The sequence below is a fragment of the Archocentrus centrarchus genome, chromosome 22 (assembly GCF_007364275.1).
Source record: "Archocentrus centrarchus isolate MPI-CPG fArcCen1 chromosome 22, fArcCen1, whole genome shotgun sequence".
Classification (NCBI taxonomy): domain Eukaryota; kingdom Metazoa; phylum Chordata; class Actinopteri; order Cichliformes; family Cichlidae; genus Archocentrus; species Archocentrus centrarchus.
In genome coordinates this window covers 21,275,999-21,297,559 of record NC_044367.1, presented here as the reverse complement: position 1 = coordinate 21,297,559, position 21,561 = coordinate 21,275,999, and the positions used below count along the sequence as shown (strand labels likewise).

The 21,561-nt window shown below is 40.1% G+C and overlaps 2 protein-coding genes across 2 annotated transcripts; one reads left to right on the top strand and one right to left on the bottom strand.

Annotated features, from left to right (window-relative positions):
• Window positions 1–1,117: 1,117 nt before the first annotated feature.
• psen1 (presenilin 1) lies at window positions 1,118–15,449 on the bottom strand. Its single transcript, XM_030719293.1, has 11 exons — window positions 15,300–15,449; window positions 14,109–14,195; window positions 12,208–12,581; window positions 11,626–11,767; window positions 6,977–7,044; window positions 6,638–6,858; window positions 5,518–5,616; window positions 3,870–3,962; window positions 3,588–3,764; window positions 2,832–2,950; window positions 1,118–2,619 (listed from the first exon to the last, which is right to left on the bottom strand). The coding sequence occupies exons 2-11, from the start codon at window positions 14,142–14,144 to the stop codon at window positions 2,464–2,466; spliced, it is 1,485 nt and encodes a 494-aa protein (XP_030575153.1). The 5' UTR covers window positions 14,145–14,195; window positions 15,300–15,449; the 3' UTR covers window positions 1,118–2,463.
• Window positions 15,450–15,577: 128 nt separating this feature from the next.
• On the top strand, window positions 15,578–20,864 carry LOC115772873 (enhancer of rudimentary homolog). Its single transcript, XM_030719294.1, has 4 exons — window positions 15,578–15,721; window positions 17,923–18,010; window positions 18,564–18,684; window positions 20,575–20,864. Exons 1-4 carry the CDS (start codon window positions 15,719–15,721, stop codon window positions 20,675–20,677), a joined length of 315 nt encoding a protein of 104 aa, XP_030575154.1. The 5' UTR covers window positions 15,578–15,718; the 3' UTR covers window positions 20,678–20,864.
• The last annotated feature ends 697 nt before the right edge of the window (window positions 20,865–21,561 follow it).

The following is a 21,561-nucleotide window of genomic DNA, read 5'->3' as shown; positions in this document are numbered from 1 at the left end:
ATTATATCCTGATTCTTCTACTTGACAACATTTCTGAGCAAAATGCTCTTTTTGTTTCTTTTTTTGTTAGTTTTTTAAATACCTTTTATCCTCTACTTTATATACATTTTGCAAGTCACCATGTATTGCTTTTGGAATTTCGCTAGTACTTAGTTGGCCATTTTTCAGTTACACATAAAGGTATTTGAATTAGGGACATTTACAGGATTTTTATTTTAACACATTTGCATTGTAAAAATCGGCAAAACAATAAGTAACTAAAGAGCATGGGATACTGTATATATTCCAGGAAATCAAAATTTTGTTCACTACATTCACACTAGCCTTGATGTAAAAGGAGTTTTATAAACAAAGGAGGTTTACCTGCACGCCTCAAAGATCTGACCAACACAATCACCATCAAAACCAAAATGTTTTCAGCTCTCACCACTTCCAGTGCTACGTCGGTCCTACCATTTGTACAGGTTGATAATGGATATAAAACCAGAGGTATCATAACTGCATGCAGCAATAAAACAAACGCTATTTTCAGTTTTATTGTTTATTTTTAAAAAAAGAACAAAATCTGAATCAGAATAACCTTGCATAACACACATATGCATGTGAAGGACAGAAAAAAAGCCAATCACCCAACTTATTCCCAAAAACCAAAGTGGGGGGGGGGGAAATTGTCTTAGAAGAAATATTATGTTGTTGCTTCTTGGATTCTTCTCTTTGCAAGCATGAACCTCTAATGGAACAACACAAGAGCAGCCAGTGCAGCTGTTCCATCTCCAAAGTAATCTGCCAAGTTGTGGTTCTTACACATCTCATATCACCTTTTTAGTTTTCGATTTAAACCATTTTGTCTGTTTTTAATCCGACTATGATGGTCCGTTGAACTGATAATGCTTTGTAAGCGGAGATTAGGTTGTTCGCAGATTCAATTGTCAAATGGAAGCAAATGCACTCGTTCATTTATCAGGATTTAATGCGCCACAACTGCACGTCAATGTTTTCACACGCTCACGGATTTTAATGATCTGGCAGGAATCCAGTTAATGCAGTCCTGTTTTTAAAAGTACTAAGTTTCTTTTCTGCATATGTTGGAACCCCCCCCCCCCCCCCCCCCCCCCCAAAAAAAAAGAACAGATAATTGTATCTTTTTGTAGTTAAAATAATTTCAGTATTGATGTAGCATAGATCCGAAAAGCACCAGGCGAGCATCATGAGGGCAGCTATAGCCTAAAGGTTCAGAATTTGTGACCAGATGATCACAGGTTACAATCCCTGGACAGGTTTGGAAAAAAAAAAAATTAAAATAAAAACAACAAACTTTGAGTCAGGAAAGAGAACAAAGAGCATGTTTCTGTCCTACAGCAATCACAACTATTTAAATGCCCTCGAGCAAGGCACTGAACCACCGGCTGCTCCAGCAGAACTGCTCGGTGGCTGACAAGTCTCAGGTGTGAGTGTATCACTGTAGTGCTCTTTTTCTCCCTCTTCAAGCTGTGAATTCACGTGATTTCATTTAAAACTGGGGGCAGAAAACTTATTGAAAAGGTCTGATGTGTTGGGTGTCACGATAACACTTACTATTCAGTCAAAGAGAGAAAATTCTCCACTATTCACATAAGGAGGAGCCTCACATGTTCAAAGCATCCGTTTCAGTGTACATCAGTGTAAATCACACCTGCTTCAGACTTCTGCGTGTCTAAAGTGAAAAAAAAAAAAAAAGGTAACCATTCTTAGCAGTGAGAAAAGCACACTCTGGTGACTGATATCTTATACACAATCAAACTACACATTTCTATCTATTATCACTATCATCACTGAGTGTCCATTAGTTTGATGAAGGCTTTGCAATCTTCGGTTTAGTTTGGGGCCAGTGGTAGCTCTGGAGTTATGCAAACAGACATGTGACAGGAAAGTAGTTCAAAGTCTTTGAAGGGAGATTTCACAAAAATGTCTCCCTTTGCTCAACAGCTACCGCTAAGGTGTCCCTGAGGAAGGCACCTGCTGTAAAGCCACAGCTGTAGAAGACTGCGGTTGGACTGGGCATCAGCCAGGTATGAATGTGTGTGGATGCAAAAAAAAAAAAAAAGGGGGCGCTGCTGAAAAAGAAGCAGATGAGCTCTTGTAAAGCTTCCCTGGATAAATAAAAGTAAAATCTTCTCACTGAGACCGTGTGATCAGCAAACAAACTGAAGATGAGGTCCCAAGCCGAGCGAGAAGTGTCACTTCTTGGTTTAACACAGAAATACAAAGGTTAAGGAACAGCTGTCATGGAGAATATGCTCCCTCGGTGCCAGAAAGAAAGGCAGAGCAAAACAACTTGTGTCCCAGCATCATGAGCTCTTAGGAGGGGATGTGGGGGCAGGAGGGGGTCCCAGCATCGCCCTTTGTTCCCCGGCTATGAAGGGGCTGCTCTCATGTTGTTGGCCGGAGAGCTATGTGGGTGAGGGTTATCAGGGCAGCGTCCTGCTAAATGTAGAACTGGTGTAGCGCCAGCTTGTCCATGAAGGGCCGTACCAAGTTGTCTGTGGCGAAATAGAAGACAAGGCCGAAAAAGATGGAGATGGGCAGAGCGGGGAGGGCCTTCTTGAATATGGCGAGGAGGAGCAGGGTCAGACACAGGCCCTGCGGGGACAGAGACAGACAAAATAAAACACAGGAAATAACACACTGAGTAACTGTAACAAAATCAGCTCTGAAAGAGATTTTTTTTTTTAAATTACTTATTATATAATCAAGAGGTTTACATAAAGGAGGGGGTGGATACTGTGCACAGAGACAGAGTTGAAGTTGCGGTGAGTCGATTTTGACACCAAAATAAACTGCTGATCACTCACAATGAGGATGGCTACGAAGCAGGCGAGGGTGGTGTTCCAGTCGCCGCTGGCTGTGGCTGAGGCTTTTCCCACCAGCATGCTGTAGAAGATGAAGTCTCCTAGTCCCAGCTTGACACCCCCTGAAAAAGTAGAGGGACACCACATTCAGGGTGGAATCAATTCAAACACAAGTTTTGGTTCAGCCACACACCCTCTAACCCTTATAGAAACCTTTCCTCGTGTAATTACTGCACAAAAAAGATCTCCAACCCCATATTTACTGAAGCTTTAAGTCGAAAGAGCACAGCCCCCAAAATAGCACAGAGATGAAAACTAGCAATTGCCGTGAATAATCGCTTCCTAATTCTCTTGAACCAAAAATGGCTGCATTCACACATGCCCTAATTTCACAGAAAATGGAACACTTAAAAACGCTCCTAAAATGTTTTATGGGTGCGGAGAAGAGGAAACTGAAAGATGATGATTAAACGCTAAGAAGAGGAAAGCAGAGAATCTGAGGATTCACAAGTTTGAATGACCGAGCCCAACTTTTAAAGTTTTTATACTTTTAAAATCTAACAAAGGTGATTTAAAGTGAGGTTTTCCACTCTATGGAGCACTACAATGTGTTCTGACTTCAGTTTTGCATGACTGCCACTTTGCTTTTCAGCAATCCTACTTCTGCTCTGTGTATTTTCCTAAATGCCATCCGGTAGTGACTGGATTTAAACTACGAGGTTTATTACTCAAAATGTTCAATATTCTTTCAACACTTACTCTCTTCATCATCCTCTTCAACAGGAGGACGGGCCGTGGGCATCTGCTGGATCTCCCGTCTGGACTCGTCGGTGGACTGGAGCGGCCCCAGCTGATGCTCCTGCTGGCTGACCCAGGATTGGGTGAAACCTCCGTCGTCTTGTGATGGACTCGAGGGGGCCGGAGACGCCACTGGTGCTGCCAAAAAGATACCAGTCAGGTTTGGCAACAGTCACACAGTTTGAAAAGTAACCACCAAGCACCAAATTTAAGCTCAATCAATCTCTTTGAGTCGCCGGTTACCTTCTTGAGGCTCCTGTTGAGGTGAAGCTGCTTCTGTCGTATTCCTATCTGGCCTGTCGGTGTCTGCCATGTTGACGAGCCACACCATCGTAGCTAGAGAAGAAGGGAGCTTGTGTTAAAAAGAGCTTTTAAAATCTAAGTCTTAGTTAGTAACAGCTGACATTAGAGCACTATAACAGCACCGTAAGATGAGCTGAACTGGTTTCGAAAAACAGAAGCACTACATGAAGTGGCTGTTTTAACGAAAGCACCATACGCTTAATGACTGCCTGAAGTCAAGAACCCATGGACATCACCAAATGCTGCATGTCTTCCTTTAACATGCTTTCCTAAGCTGCTCTGTTGGGCTGAGATCAGGTGACTGACTTGGCTGCTGAATAATATGCCATTTCTTTGCTTTGAGAAACTCTTGGGTTGCTTTTGTTTTGGGTCATTTTCCATTCCATGGGAATTGCTGTCCAATCGCTTTTGCAGCATTTGGCTGAATCTGAGCAGAGACTATAGCCCTGTACACTTCAGAATCCATCTTCCTGCTTCTGTCAGCAGTCACATCATCAATAAACATGAATGGGCCCCTTCCACTGGCAACCATTCTTGCCCATGCTGTAACACTGCCTCCACCATGTCTGACAGATATTGTGGCATTCTTTGGATCGTGACCCATTTCTCTTCTTCCCCATACTTTTCTCTTCCAATCATTCTGGTTTCGTCTGTCCAAAGATTTTTTTTTTTTTTCCAGAACTGTGCCGGCTCTTTAAGATGTTTTCTGGCAAAGTCCAATCTGGTCTTCTTGCTCTTGAGTGTAACAAGTGCTTTGCACCTTGCTGTAAACCCTCTATATTTCCACTGATGAAGCCATCTCCTAAATGTTGATCCTTATAAATGACATGCCTACCTCCTCAAGAGTATTTTACACTTGATGAGATGCAAAGTTGTTTTTTTAATCATGGAAAAAAATTCTGTAACTATGCTCTTCAGCTGTCTTCTGTGGTCTGTTCTGAAGTACCAGTCAAAGACTTGGACACACTTTTGACTGGTACTGTATATATTAGAAGTTTAAGACTTTGGATCAATTTCAGATATTATGTCATTTGTCATGAAACAACAAAGGACCATGCCTCACCTGGCTATGAAAAGTCTGCACTTCAACAACATATTGACTGTTTGATTTAAAATCCACTGTTGTGGTGTACAGGGGCGAAACTACATAATTTGTCTTTGTTCAACAAATTAGGGCCCTAACTGTAACACAACAGAAATTTCAGATCAGCTCATTACAGCAGAAGTCGAATTTCAGGTGAGTAATTAAAGTGATCTAAAGTGGAAGTGCTAAAAGAAGTGGAATAAAATGTTTCAGTGAAAGCACTAGAGTGGAAGAGTGAAAGTGTCAGCTGAAAAATAACATTTTATGTAAACGTGCTGAGAGCGACTGAAGTGCGAACACTGAAAGGAGAGCACTTGGCCATTAAAGTGAAAGCACAGAAAGTGTTTGCTGTTATAAGAATCTGAAATATCAGTTGATATCCAGATGTCTACTTTAAGCTTCTGCATGTTTTCTTTACAACTGTGTTGGAAATGCAAGTTATTTTATTAAAATAAAATGTTACTCAGTGCAGTCGTGTAGGATTGTAGTGAGCGTCCATCTTACAAGAATAAATGAGAGCTGGAAAGATGGGCTCATTCCTCTCCTGAGCGGTCTCCACCAGAATCCTCAGAGGCCCTTTGGGGCAGAGCACCGCCAACAGATCTGCGAGAGAAAAGAAGACAGAGGCCAGAAAAGTGATGTTAGCCACTGAACAAAGGGCTCTTTGAGAGGCCAGAAAGCCTGACGTGGTATCTGTTATGAACAAGTGGCAGGAGTTTAAGTTAACATGCACAATTTCTGGCAGTTACAAATCTCTAAAGGGTTTTACTTCCTAGTTTACTGAAACTACTGAGTACTTGCAAGGATTGCACAAGATTGTGATCTACGGCTAAACTCAGATTGCCAGTTAAATTGTTCTGGGAAAAGGAAACTGCCGCATTAAGAGGAAATCTAATTTGAATATGCTAAATATACCCTGGACTTTGTCCGTGTGCATTATCTTTGAGGGAAGACGTAAATCAAGACAAAAATATTAAGCCAGCTTTTTTTACACATCCCATTTCATTATCCATGACAAGTGAGCAAAATGATCAAAGCTTTGAACCGTAACTCAAAATTCCTCTGTGATTGATACCTAATCTATCTAAACTTCTCTTGTTACCCCCACTGATTTGACAATTTGAGCATCTGCGTGTGCTCGCTGGATATCAGGTTTGGCTTTCAGCCTTTCTACCCCCACATTTCCACCCCTCACACACATTTCACCCCATTTTTCAAGTATCTGCGTAAACATTTCAGCTCTTGAGAAATATCCTTCCTTTAAGCAACCAGTTATGTCGACACTTGCATGCATACCACTGGAGACAAACACCTTCATTATAAGTAAGAATATATATACAGGAGTGCTTGGTAAAATTTGAACTGGTGTAGGGTTAAGAGTTAATTATTTGGCTTTATGTTTCATCATAATTGATTAATTTAACTTAAATATAGAAAAAGTTTAATGGCTAAAATATTTTTGTTTAAAAAACAAAAGTTAATATATCTTGAAAAAAGGCATTTTAAAGTTTTGCTTTCTCCCGATGCAAACGCTAAAAGAAACCAGACGTCTTCAAAGGCTGGATAAAGACTTGAGCTTTCTTGCTTTAAAGCAAGAGGTCAAAAAGCAAAGTGGAAGATTTACCATAGACAGATATGACAGCTAATATGAGCCAGGCAGTCCACTCTGGCAGGTACTTGATGAAAACCAGGGCCATCAGGGCGCTGATCATGATGAGGTAGGCCTGCTGGAGCCGCAGAGGTCCTTTCCAGTGAATACACATCATGCCCACCACTCCGAAATTCCAAATTATTATCGCCAGAGTTATGTAGTCCATGGCCAGATTGTAGGTCTTGAAAACCTCTCTGTTTGGGGGGGAAAAGAAAAGATGTCACCTAGGATGACAAAGAATTAAACTGATCGACATTTTGACGATTGCAAGTTTGATAAAAATGTAATTAAATGTTGAGTTGTGTGGCTTACTTGAGGTAGATGTAGGAGAAGAAGAAGAGCAGGAGGAGGGAAGAGAGGAACAGCCAGCCTTGGATCACCTGTGAAAAAAAAAAAAGAGAGAGAGAGAGTCGTTATTTACAGAACGGTTTCACCGAATCAGTACTTGCAAAAAAACTGTTTCTAAAATGTATTTTAAATTACAAAGACTACCATATGGGTGGTGTTTACCAAGCAGAGTAAAAGAGTTTAGTTTAAGGGTTTAAAACCATCGTCCTGATGTGCTAATATCCAACTGTCTCATGCTCTAGTTTTCTATTTTAGTTCTTTTTTTAATACAATAAAAAAAACTAAAGAACAAGCACACATGCCGTTTTAGCTCACAACCCCTTCTCACTAAGACAACTGTCTTCTAATTGGCTGCTCCTCGCAAACAGATGGTTTTAAAAACTTAATTTTTATGTATATTTCAACCTTTATGCATTTACATATAAAATAACACTTGTTTTGCATTTTTAAGCCACACCTACACTGTCTGTATCTGGAGAGTTTGGTACATAAAAAAAATATAGATAATGAAAATGATTGAACAGAACAGCTAAAGTATATATGCAGATTGGGGAAATGATACAAAATTAAACAGACAAATTAAAGTAAAACAAATAAAGAAGAAAAATGACAAAAACAGCTGCAACAAAATAAAAAATAACAGTGTGAGAGAGAGAAAAGAAAGCACGAGGAAAGGAAATGCCTCGATGGTGTTTATGTGCATGAGCAGTAAGTAACTTTATAGGACACAGATGTGTTCGCTGTTTCGGATCTTTAAGTAATTCCGATCAGTACACTAAATCATAGCTGGCCTCCACCGTTTGATACCTCTATCCCTTTGAAGTCTCAGTATGTTATTTGTTCCACCTGATACGTTTCCCGTACCTTCTCAGCCGAATTATTATAAATTGGGGAATCACGTTGGAGTCTCTTACAGTTGTGATCAGAAGTTTACATCCACTCATCATGGACATGATGAGTGGTGATCTCAGGGTAATTTGGGGCTTTAAATGATTTCTTTGAACTGTTCTTTTTTCAGGGTGGAATGATTGTACAGCACACATCTTTAATGATTTTTTTTTTTAAAAAAACAAGAGTTGGGTGCATATGTTTGAGTTTAATTTTTGATTTTCTCTGATCCACATAGGCTCAAAACTATACGCACAGGCTCAAATATATACATACACTCACTTAAATCTTTTAATAAGTGGTGCTGAAGGTTCTACAATGTCTTAACTTGACAAGCCCGAGGCCTATTAACCTCTTGCTAGTGATCATGATTGATTATGACTGGTAGTTTCTTTTTGGCAGCATAAGAAGGATTTGTTTGGCAGCACTCATTGGACTGAACAATACTCAAAATGATGGGAAAGTCCAACAAACTCAGAGAAGATCTAAGAAGGAGAATTGTAGATTTACAGAAGATGGGAAGGTCCCTTGAAGCCATTTCTAACAACTGCAGATTCCAGGATCAGTTCAAACAACTGTACATAAATACAGATTATTCACATGTGTCACCACTTTGTTCAGGTCTAAAACAAGACCCAAACTGTCACCCTCATATTAGAGGAAATTGGTTAGGATGTTCAGGAACAAACCAGGACCCACCAGGGCTCAAGCCTGCCATGAACTGTAAACTGCTGGAACACCAGTATCACTGTCCACAGTGAAGTGAGTTTTACATCACCATAAACTGAGAAGGTCCCAACCAAGAAAGAAGCCCCTGCTCCAAAATTGACATCTTCAAGCTCAACTGAAATTTGCAGCTGCCCGCATGGACAAGCTAAATGCCTTCTTTAGAACAGTTTGACACTCAGGTGAGACAAAGATGAGGCTATTTGGCTGCCAGTGGTACTGGTAGATTTCACAAAGTGGATGGAATAATGAAGAAGGAAGACTACCTCCAAATTCTTCAACTTCACCTCAAATCACGAGTTGGATGGTTGAAACTTATGCACAACTGGGAGTATCAACAGAACAAAACTGGTTTTGATGTGTGTTTGGGGCTAATGTTAAGCTGGAATGGGCTTCCCAAAGTGCCGACCTCAACACTGTTGAAAAGTTGTGGACTACACTTAAAAACCAGATTCATGCCAGGAAACCATGTATATGTATATGTATATGTATATGAATCTGTATGCATAGTTTTGACCCTGTGTGGATTCAAGAAAATCCAAAATAAATTCTAACTTATGCACCCAATTCTTTTTTTTTTTTTTTAAACCATTAAAGATGCATGCCGTACAATCATTCCACCCTGGAAAAAGAGCAGTTTAAAAATAAAAAAAACTAATTAAAAGCCCAAAATTACCATGACATTTACGCCCATGATGAGAAGATGTAAACCTGACCACAACTGTAACTGTGATACACTTGATTCCCACAGTCAGCAGAATTCCTAGAAGATGAGGTTTAGCATTTACATCAGTGCCCTCTGGTATCTGACCCAAAAGCGCCACCTATGGGTCCTCTACAAAATTTTGGTGGAATAGCTCTGAGTGACTTGAATCTCTCCTCCCAAAACATTCTTGGTCCAGGGCATGACCAAAATATGTGAGTATGGTCGCCAATATTTCTCCCACATTTTCTCCAACACTCAGTCAACTGTGTTGCACTAATTTTTGTCACCATTTCTGGCATCCAGGAAATCTCATAAGTACCTTCCATCTGAATTCCCTCCATGTACTGGTGCTGGTACTGCTGAAAATATTTCTTACCACCTATCCTGTGGTAAAGCTGTACTCATTTTGCGAACAGAAGGTTTTAACAGCAGGTGGGTGGGGCTTCTGTGTTGGCAGGCAGAGCTGTGTGCCTGAGATGACCATATGAGGGATGTTCTTTTATTGACATCATACAGAGCCAAGAGTAGAAAAAAATAGTCAGTGTTTACAGCAGTTTGAAGGCTGAGCTGCTGGCTCAGAGGGTTTACTTGTGCATCTTTTGACCTCATTATTGGAAACTTTGGTCATGCTTAGTATGAGCTTAACCACTGGAGTGTTATGTATATGTCAGAAAATAATGTAACGTAATAGTAACGTACCCCAACTGGGCCTTCATCAAATCAGCTAAGATGCACAGGAATGAAGGCCAAACACAAACTACAGAGAATGGGAAGGACAAGAGGAACAACATTGTCATCCCATATGTGGCAGGCTTGTCAGAGAAACTCAGAAGAATTTTCTCCAAGCATGACATCTCAGTATACTTCAAACCAAGTCACACCCTAAGACAAAAACTGGTTCATCCCAAGGACAAACCCGCCAAACACAAGATCAGCGATGTAGTGTATGCTGTTCAGTGCAGTGAAGAGTGCTCGGACCTCTACATTGGTGAAACCAAACAGCCTCTTCACAAACGAATGGCACAACATAGAAGAGCCACTTCGACAGGACAAGATTCAGCAGTACATCTGCATCTGAAGGAAAAAGGGCACTCTTTTGAGGATGCCAATGTTCACATTTTGGACAGGGAAAACAGATGGTTTGAAAGAGGAGTGAAAGAAGCCATCTATGTCCACTGTGAACAACCATCATTGAACAGAGGAGGTGGATTACGTCACCAACTTTCCCCCGCTTACAGTGCTGTCCTGAGCTCCCTTCCCAGACGTCTCAACTCCCATTCACACCTTTGTTCCAGTGACCTCAATAGGCCACAGGAAACAATGGAGCGGAGTCCTAAATTGGTTTCAACTGAAACCACTGATTAAATATGACCCACGCCCCCTTCACACCTGGGCACATGTGTTCACGCACATGATCAATAGAGGGTCATAACCACCTCCAGGGGACTACGCCCACAGGGGTTTAAATACCTGGGTCTCTCCACCATTTGGTTGAGAACTGAAGAAGCCTTTCGGATGAGAGGTGAAACGTCTTCAAGAAACAAAAAGAAGTCCAGTCGCCTTTTTCAAGCTCCAGAGACTACTATGACCTGGATGACTGAGAATCTACACAGACATAACGTAATAGTAGTAGAGTCTCAAATAGACCTCATGAATGAGAGCGACATTTGAAATCACTCCATGACTAACTTACTCCCTGCCATGTTCTCAAACTGAATGTGTAAATGTGTCCACCATGCTGTAAAAAAATAAAAAATACATTTCTTGTAACTGCTATCTGCTAATTCAAGACATGTTAAAAATGCAAAAGTAAAGCATTCAACAAAAACTGCACCTTTCAATAATAATGATCATTTAAGCAGCTATGATAGAGGGAGGAGTGAATGAGTGACAGATGGGCTGATTTTGAGCAGCACTGTACCATTTTAATTTGTTCCTGACACAGTTACAGTTCCTGAAAACATATTTTTATAACTTGATTAGCACTCTACACTGACTGACAGACAAGTTATGACATGTTTAATTTTTTTTCATGAGAGATTTCTGTATTTGTTGTGCTTTTTACCTGAGCTGAACAGGTAGAACTAATAACGTGAAATTACCATGGACACTGTGTTCCTAGTACAACTGTGTCTTTCCTACTTTAACAAGTCTAAACACATCTTGTAAAAAAAAGCCCTACTTGAAACATCGAATGTTGTTACACTTGAGGGTACAGCTACTGAGACTGTGTGTGTGTGTGTGTGTGTGTGTGTGTGCGGTGCAGAAAGATGTTAGAAGTGTTAATCTGTACCTTGTAGCAGCGATACTTGTATAATAGCACCAGCACCAAAGTCATAACGATGATTACAGTGATCATGATGGTGGCGTTCAGGATGGAGTTGAGGGCTCTCTGTGCTACTGTGTCTGTGTCTTCGGGGAACGGTGTGTAGATCCTGAAGGGACAGATTATACACACGCATCAATAGAAATTAACACAAAGAAAATGGAATATAATAAATTTACAGATGGACTTAGCTATCTCATATTATCATTTTAGATACAAAGTAGTTATTTCAGATACTGCCTGTATGCAGCAGCTTTTATTTTAGCTGTTGTTACAGTTTTGAAGCTGCTAAATTCAGGGGTGTTAAATTGTTCAGAAAAACCAAAAATACGTAATATTACGTTTCTGTGGTTTGAGCCAAATTCAGACTCTGCCATAAAGATCACTAAGCATTTATATTACTGTCTTCATGCCTAAATGATGGAAGAACAATATAAGTACATTACATTAACTCTACCTAGTGGCAGTGCTGCTGTATTGCATTTCATTCAAACAGCAGCACTAGTATTTCCCTATTACTATCAGTCTGAAATGGGCCATAACACTCACAATCTCTGCCCGTCATTCTGGGTGTAGAAGCTGACGGATTTTATGGTTGCCACGACGACCACCATGCAAAGTGTGACGGGAACAAACAGCATGATGACATGCTTGGCCCCATATTTCAAGGTCAACTCCTCATCCTCTTCCTCCTCTCTCTCCACCACTCTTGGAGCACTGGCGGCGGGGGGCTGGCCGTTCTGCTCCGGGCCGCTGCCACTGCCACCTCCTCCACCACCACCACCACCACCACCACCACCACCATCACCCGCTCCTCCAGCTCCAACTCCAGCTGCTGAACCTCCTCTGGACCGTGCTCTGGGCCCACTAGCTTCCTGTGGTTGCTGGGTGGGTTCTGGGACTGTATTGGTCTCCTGTTGGTCCTGTCAATGTGATAGAACAGCCACATTTTTTCTGAGCACACTTAATGTTTAGAAAATTTGTAAAAAAAGAAAAAAACAAACAAACAAACAAAAAAAACATGTTTGTATATAAAGCTGTTTATGAGATCACAACACCAATATATGAAATTATATACTAATAAGATTACTTATGCTTCCCACTACTACAAAAATCCCTGTCAGTTCTATCAGCCTGTAACTACTACTATCATTTTCAAAAATTTGTTTTATAGGCTGTGTGCATCAGAAACCAGACATTATGAAACTTCTTACCCAAGATTTTGCCACACAAATGGGTAATGGTTTTACACATTCACCTAATAAGTGAACGATCCCCCTTAGGGGTTGCATCAGGAAGCGCATCTGGCATAAAAATCTGCCAAATCAAACATGCTGAGCTACTGGCTGTGGTGACCCCTTGTGGAAAAGAGAGCAGCTGAAAGTAGCTTCTTCTTTATATTGGCAAATTAAATTTAATCTGACCACTTCAATTGAAATCAAATGCCTTTTAAAAGGTGAAAGATTAAAACTAAATCAGACCATCCATATTTTCACTTCAGAGCTTAATTGGCTCACTGCCACTCTTCCTAAATGGATAACAGCAGCGTGCTTGTTCCCACTCACCCTGAGGGTCTGTCCCGTCAGGACAAAATAAGGACACAACTCAAGGAGACTGTGTGAACTAAAACTGTCAGGCTGCCAGACGAGTCGAGACATGCGGCGGCCCAGACATGAAGCAATCACACCAGGTACGCCGAAATGAAGACAGGAGGCATCTCCAGAGATCTGACTAGTGAAAGCTGCCACAGCTCTTAAACAGGCTGCTGTGCAAAATGACCTCACTGTGTGGTACGCTGCTTTGTGTCTCAGTCCTGGGAATAAGGCCAATGTTGGTTCCAAGGACAAAAGAGATAGAGACTGCTTTCCTGAATAAATTAACCAGGTATGTAGTGATACTGTAACAGCATGCCCTTCCTAGCCAGACTTGTCACTCTGACAAATCTGGCTGGAAGACAGAAACAAAATGTTCTCTAGGCTGACATATAGTTGTAGTCCAAGAGTTTAACTGCTGCAGAGTACAAGGCTAAGCGCTATTAAGTGTACTATGACAGTAAAGGGGGACTTTGACTTTTTCCACTCCGCTAAGGAGGAAACGCCTTTATTTACAGTAACAGCAAACTCCAGAGAATGAAGCCAACCTGTTCCTAATGCTACTTCCTGTGACTTAAAAGCTAATGGTTCTGCTGTCACAGCTTATCAGGGAAAATGCACTGATCCTCATCAGAATATGATCACTTTTGTCCTGAGTAATTTACTGCAACAGAGACCAAATGAAATGATTCAATTAAAACTCCTCCACAACACATGACGTTACAAAGTGACTAAGAAACAGATGACTCTTTCATTACTTCCCTCTCACTGAAATCCTTGTTTGGTAATCATTAACCAATACATTAACAAAGACAGATACAGCATTAGAGCCACTGTGACACTTTCTTTCATACTGACCATATTGTTTTCGATATCCTCTGTAGTATTCGCCATTGTTGGCCCAGTGGACTCTTGTCCTCACATGCAAACTCAAACTCTTTTACCCTGATGAAAGAGAAATGGGTCAATAATGTTAATCAACACCAACACAGGATTTTTTTTTTTTTTTTTTTAAAGGGTATAAAGACAGAGGCGGGTATGGGTTGTGAAGAGTTCTGAGTGTTAGGCAAATTTGTCATGTAAAAATCATTGGATGGTGATAAAATAATAATTCATTAAATGTGGCGCTTTTCCATTGTATGTGCATGTTGTTGTTACAAAGCATAACACTAATATTAGATTCTAAAGTAGCATAGATTTAATGTTGGAGATCTGTGTGCCACACTGTCATCAATCATGTTAAAGGACTACTTCACATTTATTAAGTATAGTGTTTGAGGTACATAAAAAATATTACCTGTGTAATCATTCATAGCGTTCAAGATTAAAACTGACATCAGGCTTGTAACACTCTTGGGTGTGTTGAATCAAGCGGATATGTCACTGAAACTCTTCATGCTTCAACTGAGAGGTCTTTCTTATTGTAAAATAAGGGGGAAATGGGATTTTAAAAGACTTCAGTTTTAGGAGATAGCAAGATAACGTGTCAATATAACATTTGGACCTCAAATTAGCCTTGGCTGAACTTTAAAATCTATTTTTTTGCATAGGACAAAGACAAAGTGTTTCTCCACTTCACAACCAGTGTGGACGGGAGGAAAGACTACAGTGATTAGTAACTCGTCTTGTGCATACATAGACTCGTGGGGATTGTGTTTTAACTTGTATTTAGACTTGAAAATATCTTTGAACGCCATTAAAAAAAAAAATCATGTGGGGATGTAACGTTCACGTTGCTGAATAAACGCCGGGAAATCCTAAATCTTTATTATTTGATGAACAGATGAAGACTATACCTGCTTCTTGCTGACGTTACATGCCTATCACATAGAAACCAGTGAGCTGTAACGTTCATTATCTAGCTGTATTCACTACTCACAGAGGACGTATTTTACCATTGGAGAATCGCTAAAATGGCTAGTTAACGATAGCCAATAATGTAATAACGGCGGAGCAGGATGCGGCTGTAGTGGGAGGTAAGCGCTGGGTAACATGCGTAGCCCAAATTTAATATAGTCTGAAAAAGACTCTTTAAAGAATGACACTCACCTGCTACCAACGCAAGATAATTTCCTTGATTTTGGTGTTCTCGAGTCGGTTTAAAGCCCGGGTACTTTCTCCTCTTTGTTGTTCCTGTCTTCTCACAGTACATCCGGTTGCTGCTGGTAACTGCTTCCTGCGGAGTGGGCGCGTCCAGGATCAAATCCGTTGTTTGAGATTTGTTTGTAGTCTTAATGTTTTAATATTGCAGGCGAATCAAATAAGCTGGCCAGCATGGGTGTAACCTCGCCGATGCAATGCTAGCTTTCAAATTGAAGCAGGCACAGGAAAGCGAAACAGGTAGCTTGAATTAAAATAGCGCATGTGGGATTTAGATAGTTGTTCTTCCGGGTACCAAAGGTCAACAGAGGAGAAGACGCAAGTTGCGAAGAAAATCCGCTGAAAGCTACTCAAAAGCGACTTGTAACATGGTTGGTACCTTTTAATGCCGTGTTCGCAGGCAATATTTGTACAAAGTGTATTCAGAGTAAAACCTGTGCGTCGGTTTTTGCGTGTCACTTCAGCAGAGCGGGTGTTTCATAGAGAAACGAGCTTTTAGGCTCAGTTAGCACGAGTGGGCGTTTGGCTGGAGCAAACCTCCGAAATGAGGCACACATTTACGGCTTAATAAGCCCCGAGCTCAGAGGAGGAAATACTATTTGTTTTTTTATTACTTCTTTTAATTATTTTCCGTTGCTTGCTTATTGCTTAAAGGGAGTTTCACTTAGCACATTTATTGAGATGAATAGCTAGCTCAAGGCTCAGGTGTGCGTCTGTTTGTTTTTTTTTTTTTTTTTTTTAAGGGCTGTTTGGATTTTGAAATATTTTTGTCTAGTCTGTTATTATCGCTGTGGTTGGCAAGATACTTGACCAATGGTGACATATTATAGGCTATTATTCCTCTATTACTCCTAAAATGTCGTGAGAATTGGACATTCTAGGTTAGTTTGTACAAACAAAAACAAAATATTGCATTGTAAGATCGTAAACGTGCACATAATTTTTAACAAAAGTATAGTAGATCATTTTTCACTGGTAACTTCATTGTAACAGTTGGATATATTTGCTGCATTTATGTAATTTATTTAAAACTCAACACACCTTACATTGAAAAACAAAATAAAACTAAAGAAACGTTTGAAAACCAGCAGCACAGGTAACATACAGTGCTGTGCAAAAATCTTGAGCCACCACTGATTTCTTCGTTTTGCTTCCAAGGAGCCAGACTTTCTTGTCCTTGTTTTTGAGTAATAGTTTTCCAGCCTTTCTGGAGGTTTTTTAAAGTTTTTAGAATATTGGCTGCTTTTTCACTCATTTTCAGTCCATTCCTTGTACCTGACCATTTTCAGATCAATGATTTCTATGAATCATTCAAGTTTTTAAAAAGGAACCTAGCTCATTGATGAGCCAATGTTGTGTCTGCACATAACGGACAACTTAGAAAAGAACCTATTTTAAATGCTATTGTTAGGCACTTGGTTACTAGCAGCCTGACACAAAACAGATAATTTTTTATTCCTATTTCTTTAGTTGAATCTACAAAAATTACCAAAGATAACAGTCTGACAGGCAGTTTGACAGCAGCTGAACAGTATCTGAAGGTCATGTTCTTAAGAAATAGGGGGAAAATTTTCAGCACAGACCTGACACAGGACCTGAGAGGTGCATCTGGCCCTTTGGTTGAGCCATATACTATTCACTGAAGTGTCATCAGTGCCACATTACACAAGAACTGGACTGAAAATCAGTGGCAAAAGGATTGATGGAGCAAAGTGTTTTTGTTTTGTTTTTTTTTGGGGGGGGGGTTCCCAATCATCAATATGTACAGAGGAGGTCAAGAGAGAGGTACAACAGTGAGTGTAGTGTGGTTTGGGGCTGTATTTCATCCAGTGATGCTGGGGATCTTTTTAAAATTGATGGAATGAACACAGAAAAGTACTGGCAGAAAGTGATCCACCATGCAAAACCATCTGCAAAGTCTTTGATTAGCAACAGCTTCCTTTTTCAGGATGACAGTCATCCCAAACACACTGCCAATGCAGTAAAAGCATAACTGGATAGAAACGCACAAACACACTGTCAGTCATGGACTGGCCTCCCCAGATCCCGGACCTCAACGTTATTGAAGCAGTGTGGGATCATCTTGACAGAGAACAGAACAAAAAGCAGCCAACATCCAAAGAAGAGCTTTGAATGTCCTTCAAGCAGCCTGGAGAACTATTCCTGAATACTACTTAGAGAAATTACAGAAAGCCTAAGAGAGTTCAGGCTGTGCTGAATTAAGGTGGCCATACCAAATCCATCCATCCATCCATTCTCTCTTTTTTTTTTTTTTCCAAGATCATCAAAATTGTACAAGCTCTGTTTTTGCCTCATATATTTGCATGTTTCACTAAATTGCTGCATCTATTTCCCATTTTCCTGGCAAAATATAAAGAAATGAGGAGTAGCTCAATACTTTTGCACAGTACTGTAAACACAAATGTTTAAGTTGGATTGATAAAGCATATTCCCAGTGTCCATCAAACACCCCACAGCAGGACACACAAACCACCAAAAATAGACAATTTCAAGATGTTTAACTGAGGTGTTGAATGGTTTAACCAGACTAACAAAATGTTTGGTTTTTCAGTCTCACACCATACTGCTGGTGCAGCCCACCAAGAGGCCAGAGGGAAGGACATACGCTGATTACGAATCAGTCAATGAGTGTATGGAGGGTAAGCTGATGGTCCTTTTGTGTGCTACCCTTTAGCTATCACATTCCCCCAGTGACAAGTAACTACACTTCCAGGTTTTTGTTGTTTACATGTACACAGTTTACCTGTGTCCACCTGGAATTTTACAAGGTCAAACCTAGTAATGTTTCCATAAAATTTACAATCACGCTTGAGCCTGCAGTGGTATGCCTGGTTATTTTCACCTGACATGGACACAGCTTGTGCTCACTTGCATGAGAAAACTTTTGGTTGTATGGGGTCAGGCACTTTAAGTAGCTCTGCCCAGTAAACTGGTCATTTAACGAGTATATGTCAAATAGGCATTTCACATGGTAATAATCTCCAGTTTCTAATAACACAGTTATTGTAATGTGGTATCTTGACTGCAGTATTCCTAATCATAGATATTCACCAGGAATTTATGTTGTAAGAAATGATTAGTCATTGAGTTGCATTATTTTTATTCTGTAGATGATTTGGTGTGACTTCTTTGAGAGAGGGGCAGTCTGTTTTACAGCGAGGAGTTTTATATACCATATTTTCCTCCACACAGGTGTATGTAAGATGTATGAGGAGCATTTAAAGAGAATGAACCCCAACAGTCCGTCGATAACGTACGACATCAGCCAGCTGTTTGACTTCATCGATGACCTGGCTGACCTCAGCTGTTTGGTGTAAGTATCATGTAAAATGTTTAAATTGTTAGACTTATGCAGCACTATGCATGTCTTCTAAATCTATATATGTGTAGTTAATATTACCTTAAATGGAGCAGAGAATGACCAGTTTAAATTTAAGGACAGGGGGATATTCTATGAATGAAGTTCAGCATAGCCAAGCTTCCTTTGCCTTAACTGGCTCGACAAAACCTAAAACCCGATTTGGAGATAACGACAGTGGATATCAAGTTCCTCTGATAAGAGGGGCTTACAGGTCACATGACTCTTACGAACAAAATTATCCTTATGAGTGCCGCCTACTTCAGAGACATTATTGGTTGATGATGATAAAATGTTGATTTAAAAATCTATAAAGAACATAAAAATACAACACTGTGGCAAATAAGATAGAAGAGAAAGGCAGAAAGTCATTCATCTTGGGAGTTATCACACAGCAATAAAATAAATATTTCAATACAAGTGAATTATTTTATTGCTGAACAAGCTCTCTGTGCTGCTGTTTATTTCTAAGGTGATGGCTGCACAACTTTAAATTGGATACGTTTAAACATTAAATGCTACTGACCCACAGCCTAGTAATAGAGATGAGGGTATTGCTTTAAATTGATAACAGATCAAACTGTAATTGTTTTTATTGTTTGAACCTGTATTCTTGGTGTGTGTTCTTTGTTCTAGTAGCTGCAGTTCCAGCAGTGTAAAGCAGACTAAGCAGCAGATTAGACTCAAGTATAACAACATTTATACACTTTCTGCAGCACCAAATGAATACATGAAGATTTAGGTTTTTTGTTTGTTTGTTTGTTTTAAAGTAACAACTGCACATATAAAACATTCCCCCAACAGAGAATCTGTATTGCTTTTAAAACATTCAGTAAATAAAAGAATCACTTCCAGGTGATTTTAAACCGAAACTCTGTGCACAACCTGCTCTCGACCAGGTTATGCGTTCAGCATAAGTTACTACGAAGAGAGACATTTTTATGACAAAGACAACTCCAACTTTAAGCTCAACATAGCTTGCTAACATATTAATCTCAGTTTGTAGTACGCCCCTCAGGTGACAGAATTTAAATGAGCAATGTTGACATACTTCCCAAAAATTTTTTACAGTTATCATAGCAGCACACATTCATGGTGTTTTGTCTTCTTGGGGAAAAACAGATCAACCCTTCCTCAATCCAAAATCTGTTGTCAAATTATTCCGAACCCTTATATTTTGATGATGATAAATTGATGATGGCACTTTTTTCAGTCTTTTTCTATCATCTGCTGGGTTGTGTTATTTCCCTCATTTACATCTCTCCATTACAAAGCTGCCACAACATTTATATTATTCATAGAGCAACCCTACAGGGGTATCGCCAGCTGTTTTGTAACACAGTGTGATTTGACACAAAGTTTTTAGAAGTAAGTTTGCCTTCTAAACAGTGTTTGTTTCCAGCTATTTTCTGGTGCATCTAGCAACGGGCAAATCTCTGCTTTCATGTTTTGATTAATATTTCTATTAATGCTCATGACTGTCAATGTAGAGCATATCGAGGTTTGTGGAGATGTAGAACAAGCCAACTGCAATGACCTGCATAGAGGAAGCCCACAGCTGATTTAGGGCAATTTGTCCTTCTTAATGTGGGAGGTTCAAGCCCGTTTATTCAAGCAGACACTCTGCTTGAGTGCCCTCGAGCAAATCACAGCCCCTGTCAACAACCATAATGGGTCTCACTCAGAAAAAGGCAAATCTATAAGGGGTCATTATAAAGGGGTCCTTGGGTCATTTATTTGCTAGTGTTTTAAAAAACTGAGCATCCTGAGCAGACTAGAGAAAGAGGGGAAAAAAAAAAAACAACAACACACTGAAGCTGATTATAATTTCTCATGTTGCCTCAGGTATCGTGCCGACACACAGACGTACCAGCCATACAACAAAGACTGGATCAAAGAGAAGATCTACGTGCTGCTGCGGCGTCAGGCCCAGCAGGCAGCACAGTGAAGCTTCTGAGGAGGAGGGTGGGAGTGTGGGGGGGCAGAATTATTTTTCCTGTCTGGAACTCGTTTTAAAACTTTGGAGTAACTTGTTTTGAGATCTTTTTGACTTTTTTTTTTTCTCATCTCATGTACGGAGGTGTATTTTGTATTTTATGGTTGGACTTAATAAAGTTTCCCTTTAAATAACAAAACTCTTGGCTCGCGTCTTATTGTCCTGCCTTCTTTCTTTGTGTCCTTTCTTTTCTTTCTTGCACTGAATCATTTTTTCCCATCTTTTTGTTTTTTTTCTCTGTCGTTTCCCCTTTAGTCAAATTCTTTTTCTCACTAGTTTTCTTAATATGTCATCTTCAGTTACACGTTGACTGTAGAAAAGTGCTAATAAAGATCTGCATTAGAATAAACATGCTTTCCCCTTTTTGCTGCTTTTATTCTTTTCATTATAATTCCTTTTTGTAATTGTGTTCTTTTACTGCCTTTTGGGACTCAATTAATGAATAGTTTGGAGGGAATTTTCAGCCTTGGTGGAGATTTGCAGTCTCATATGGCACATTTGTCCAACCGCCTTTTTTTTTTTTTTTTTTGGCTGGTCCCTTCAGGGGTCACCACAGTGGATCATCTACCTCCATCTCTCCCTGTCCCTAGCATCCTCTGTCACACCAGCCCTCGGCATCCTCCTGCCTGGCAGCTCTATATTCAGAATCCTTTCCCTCCTCTACCATCTCAACCTGGCCTCTCTAACTTTGTCTCCAAACCACTCGACCTGAGCTGTCCCATCTGATGTACTCATTTCTAATCTTGTCCATTCTGGTCACTCCCAATGAAAACCTTAACACATTCAACTCTGCCATCTCCAAATTGGGCTCCCATCTTTTTGTCAGCACCACTGTC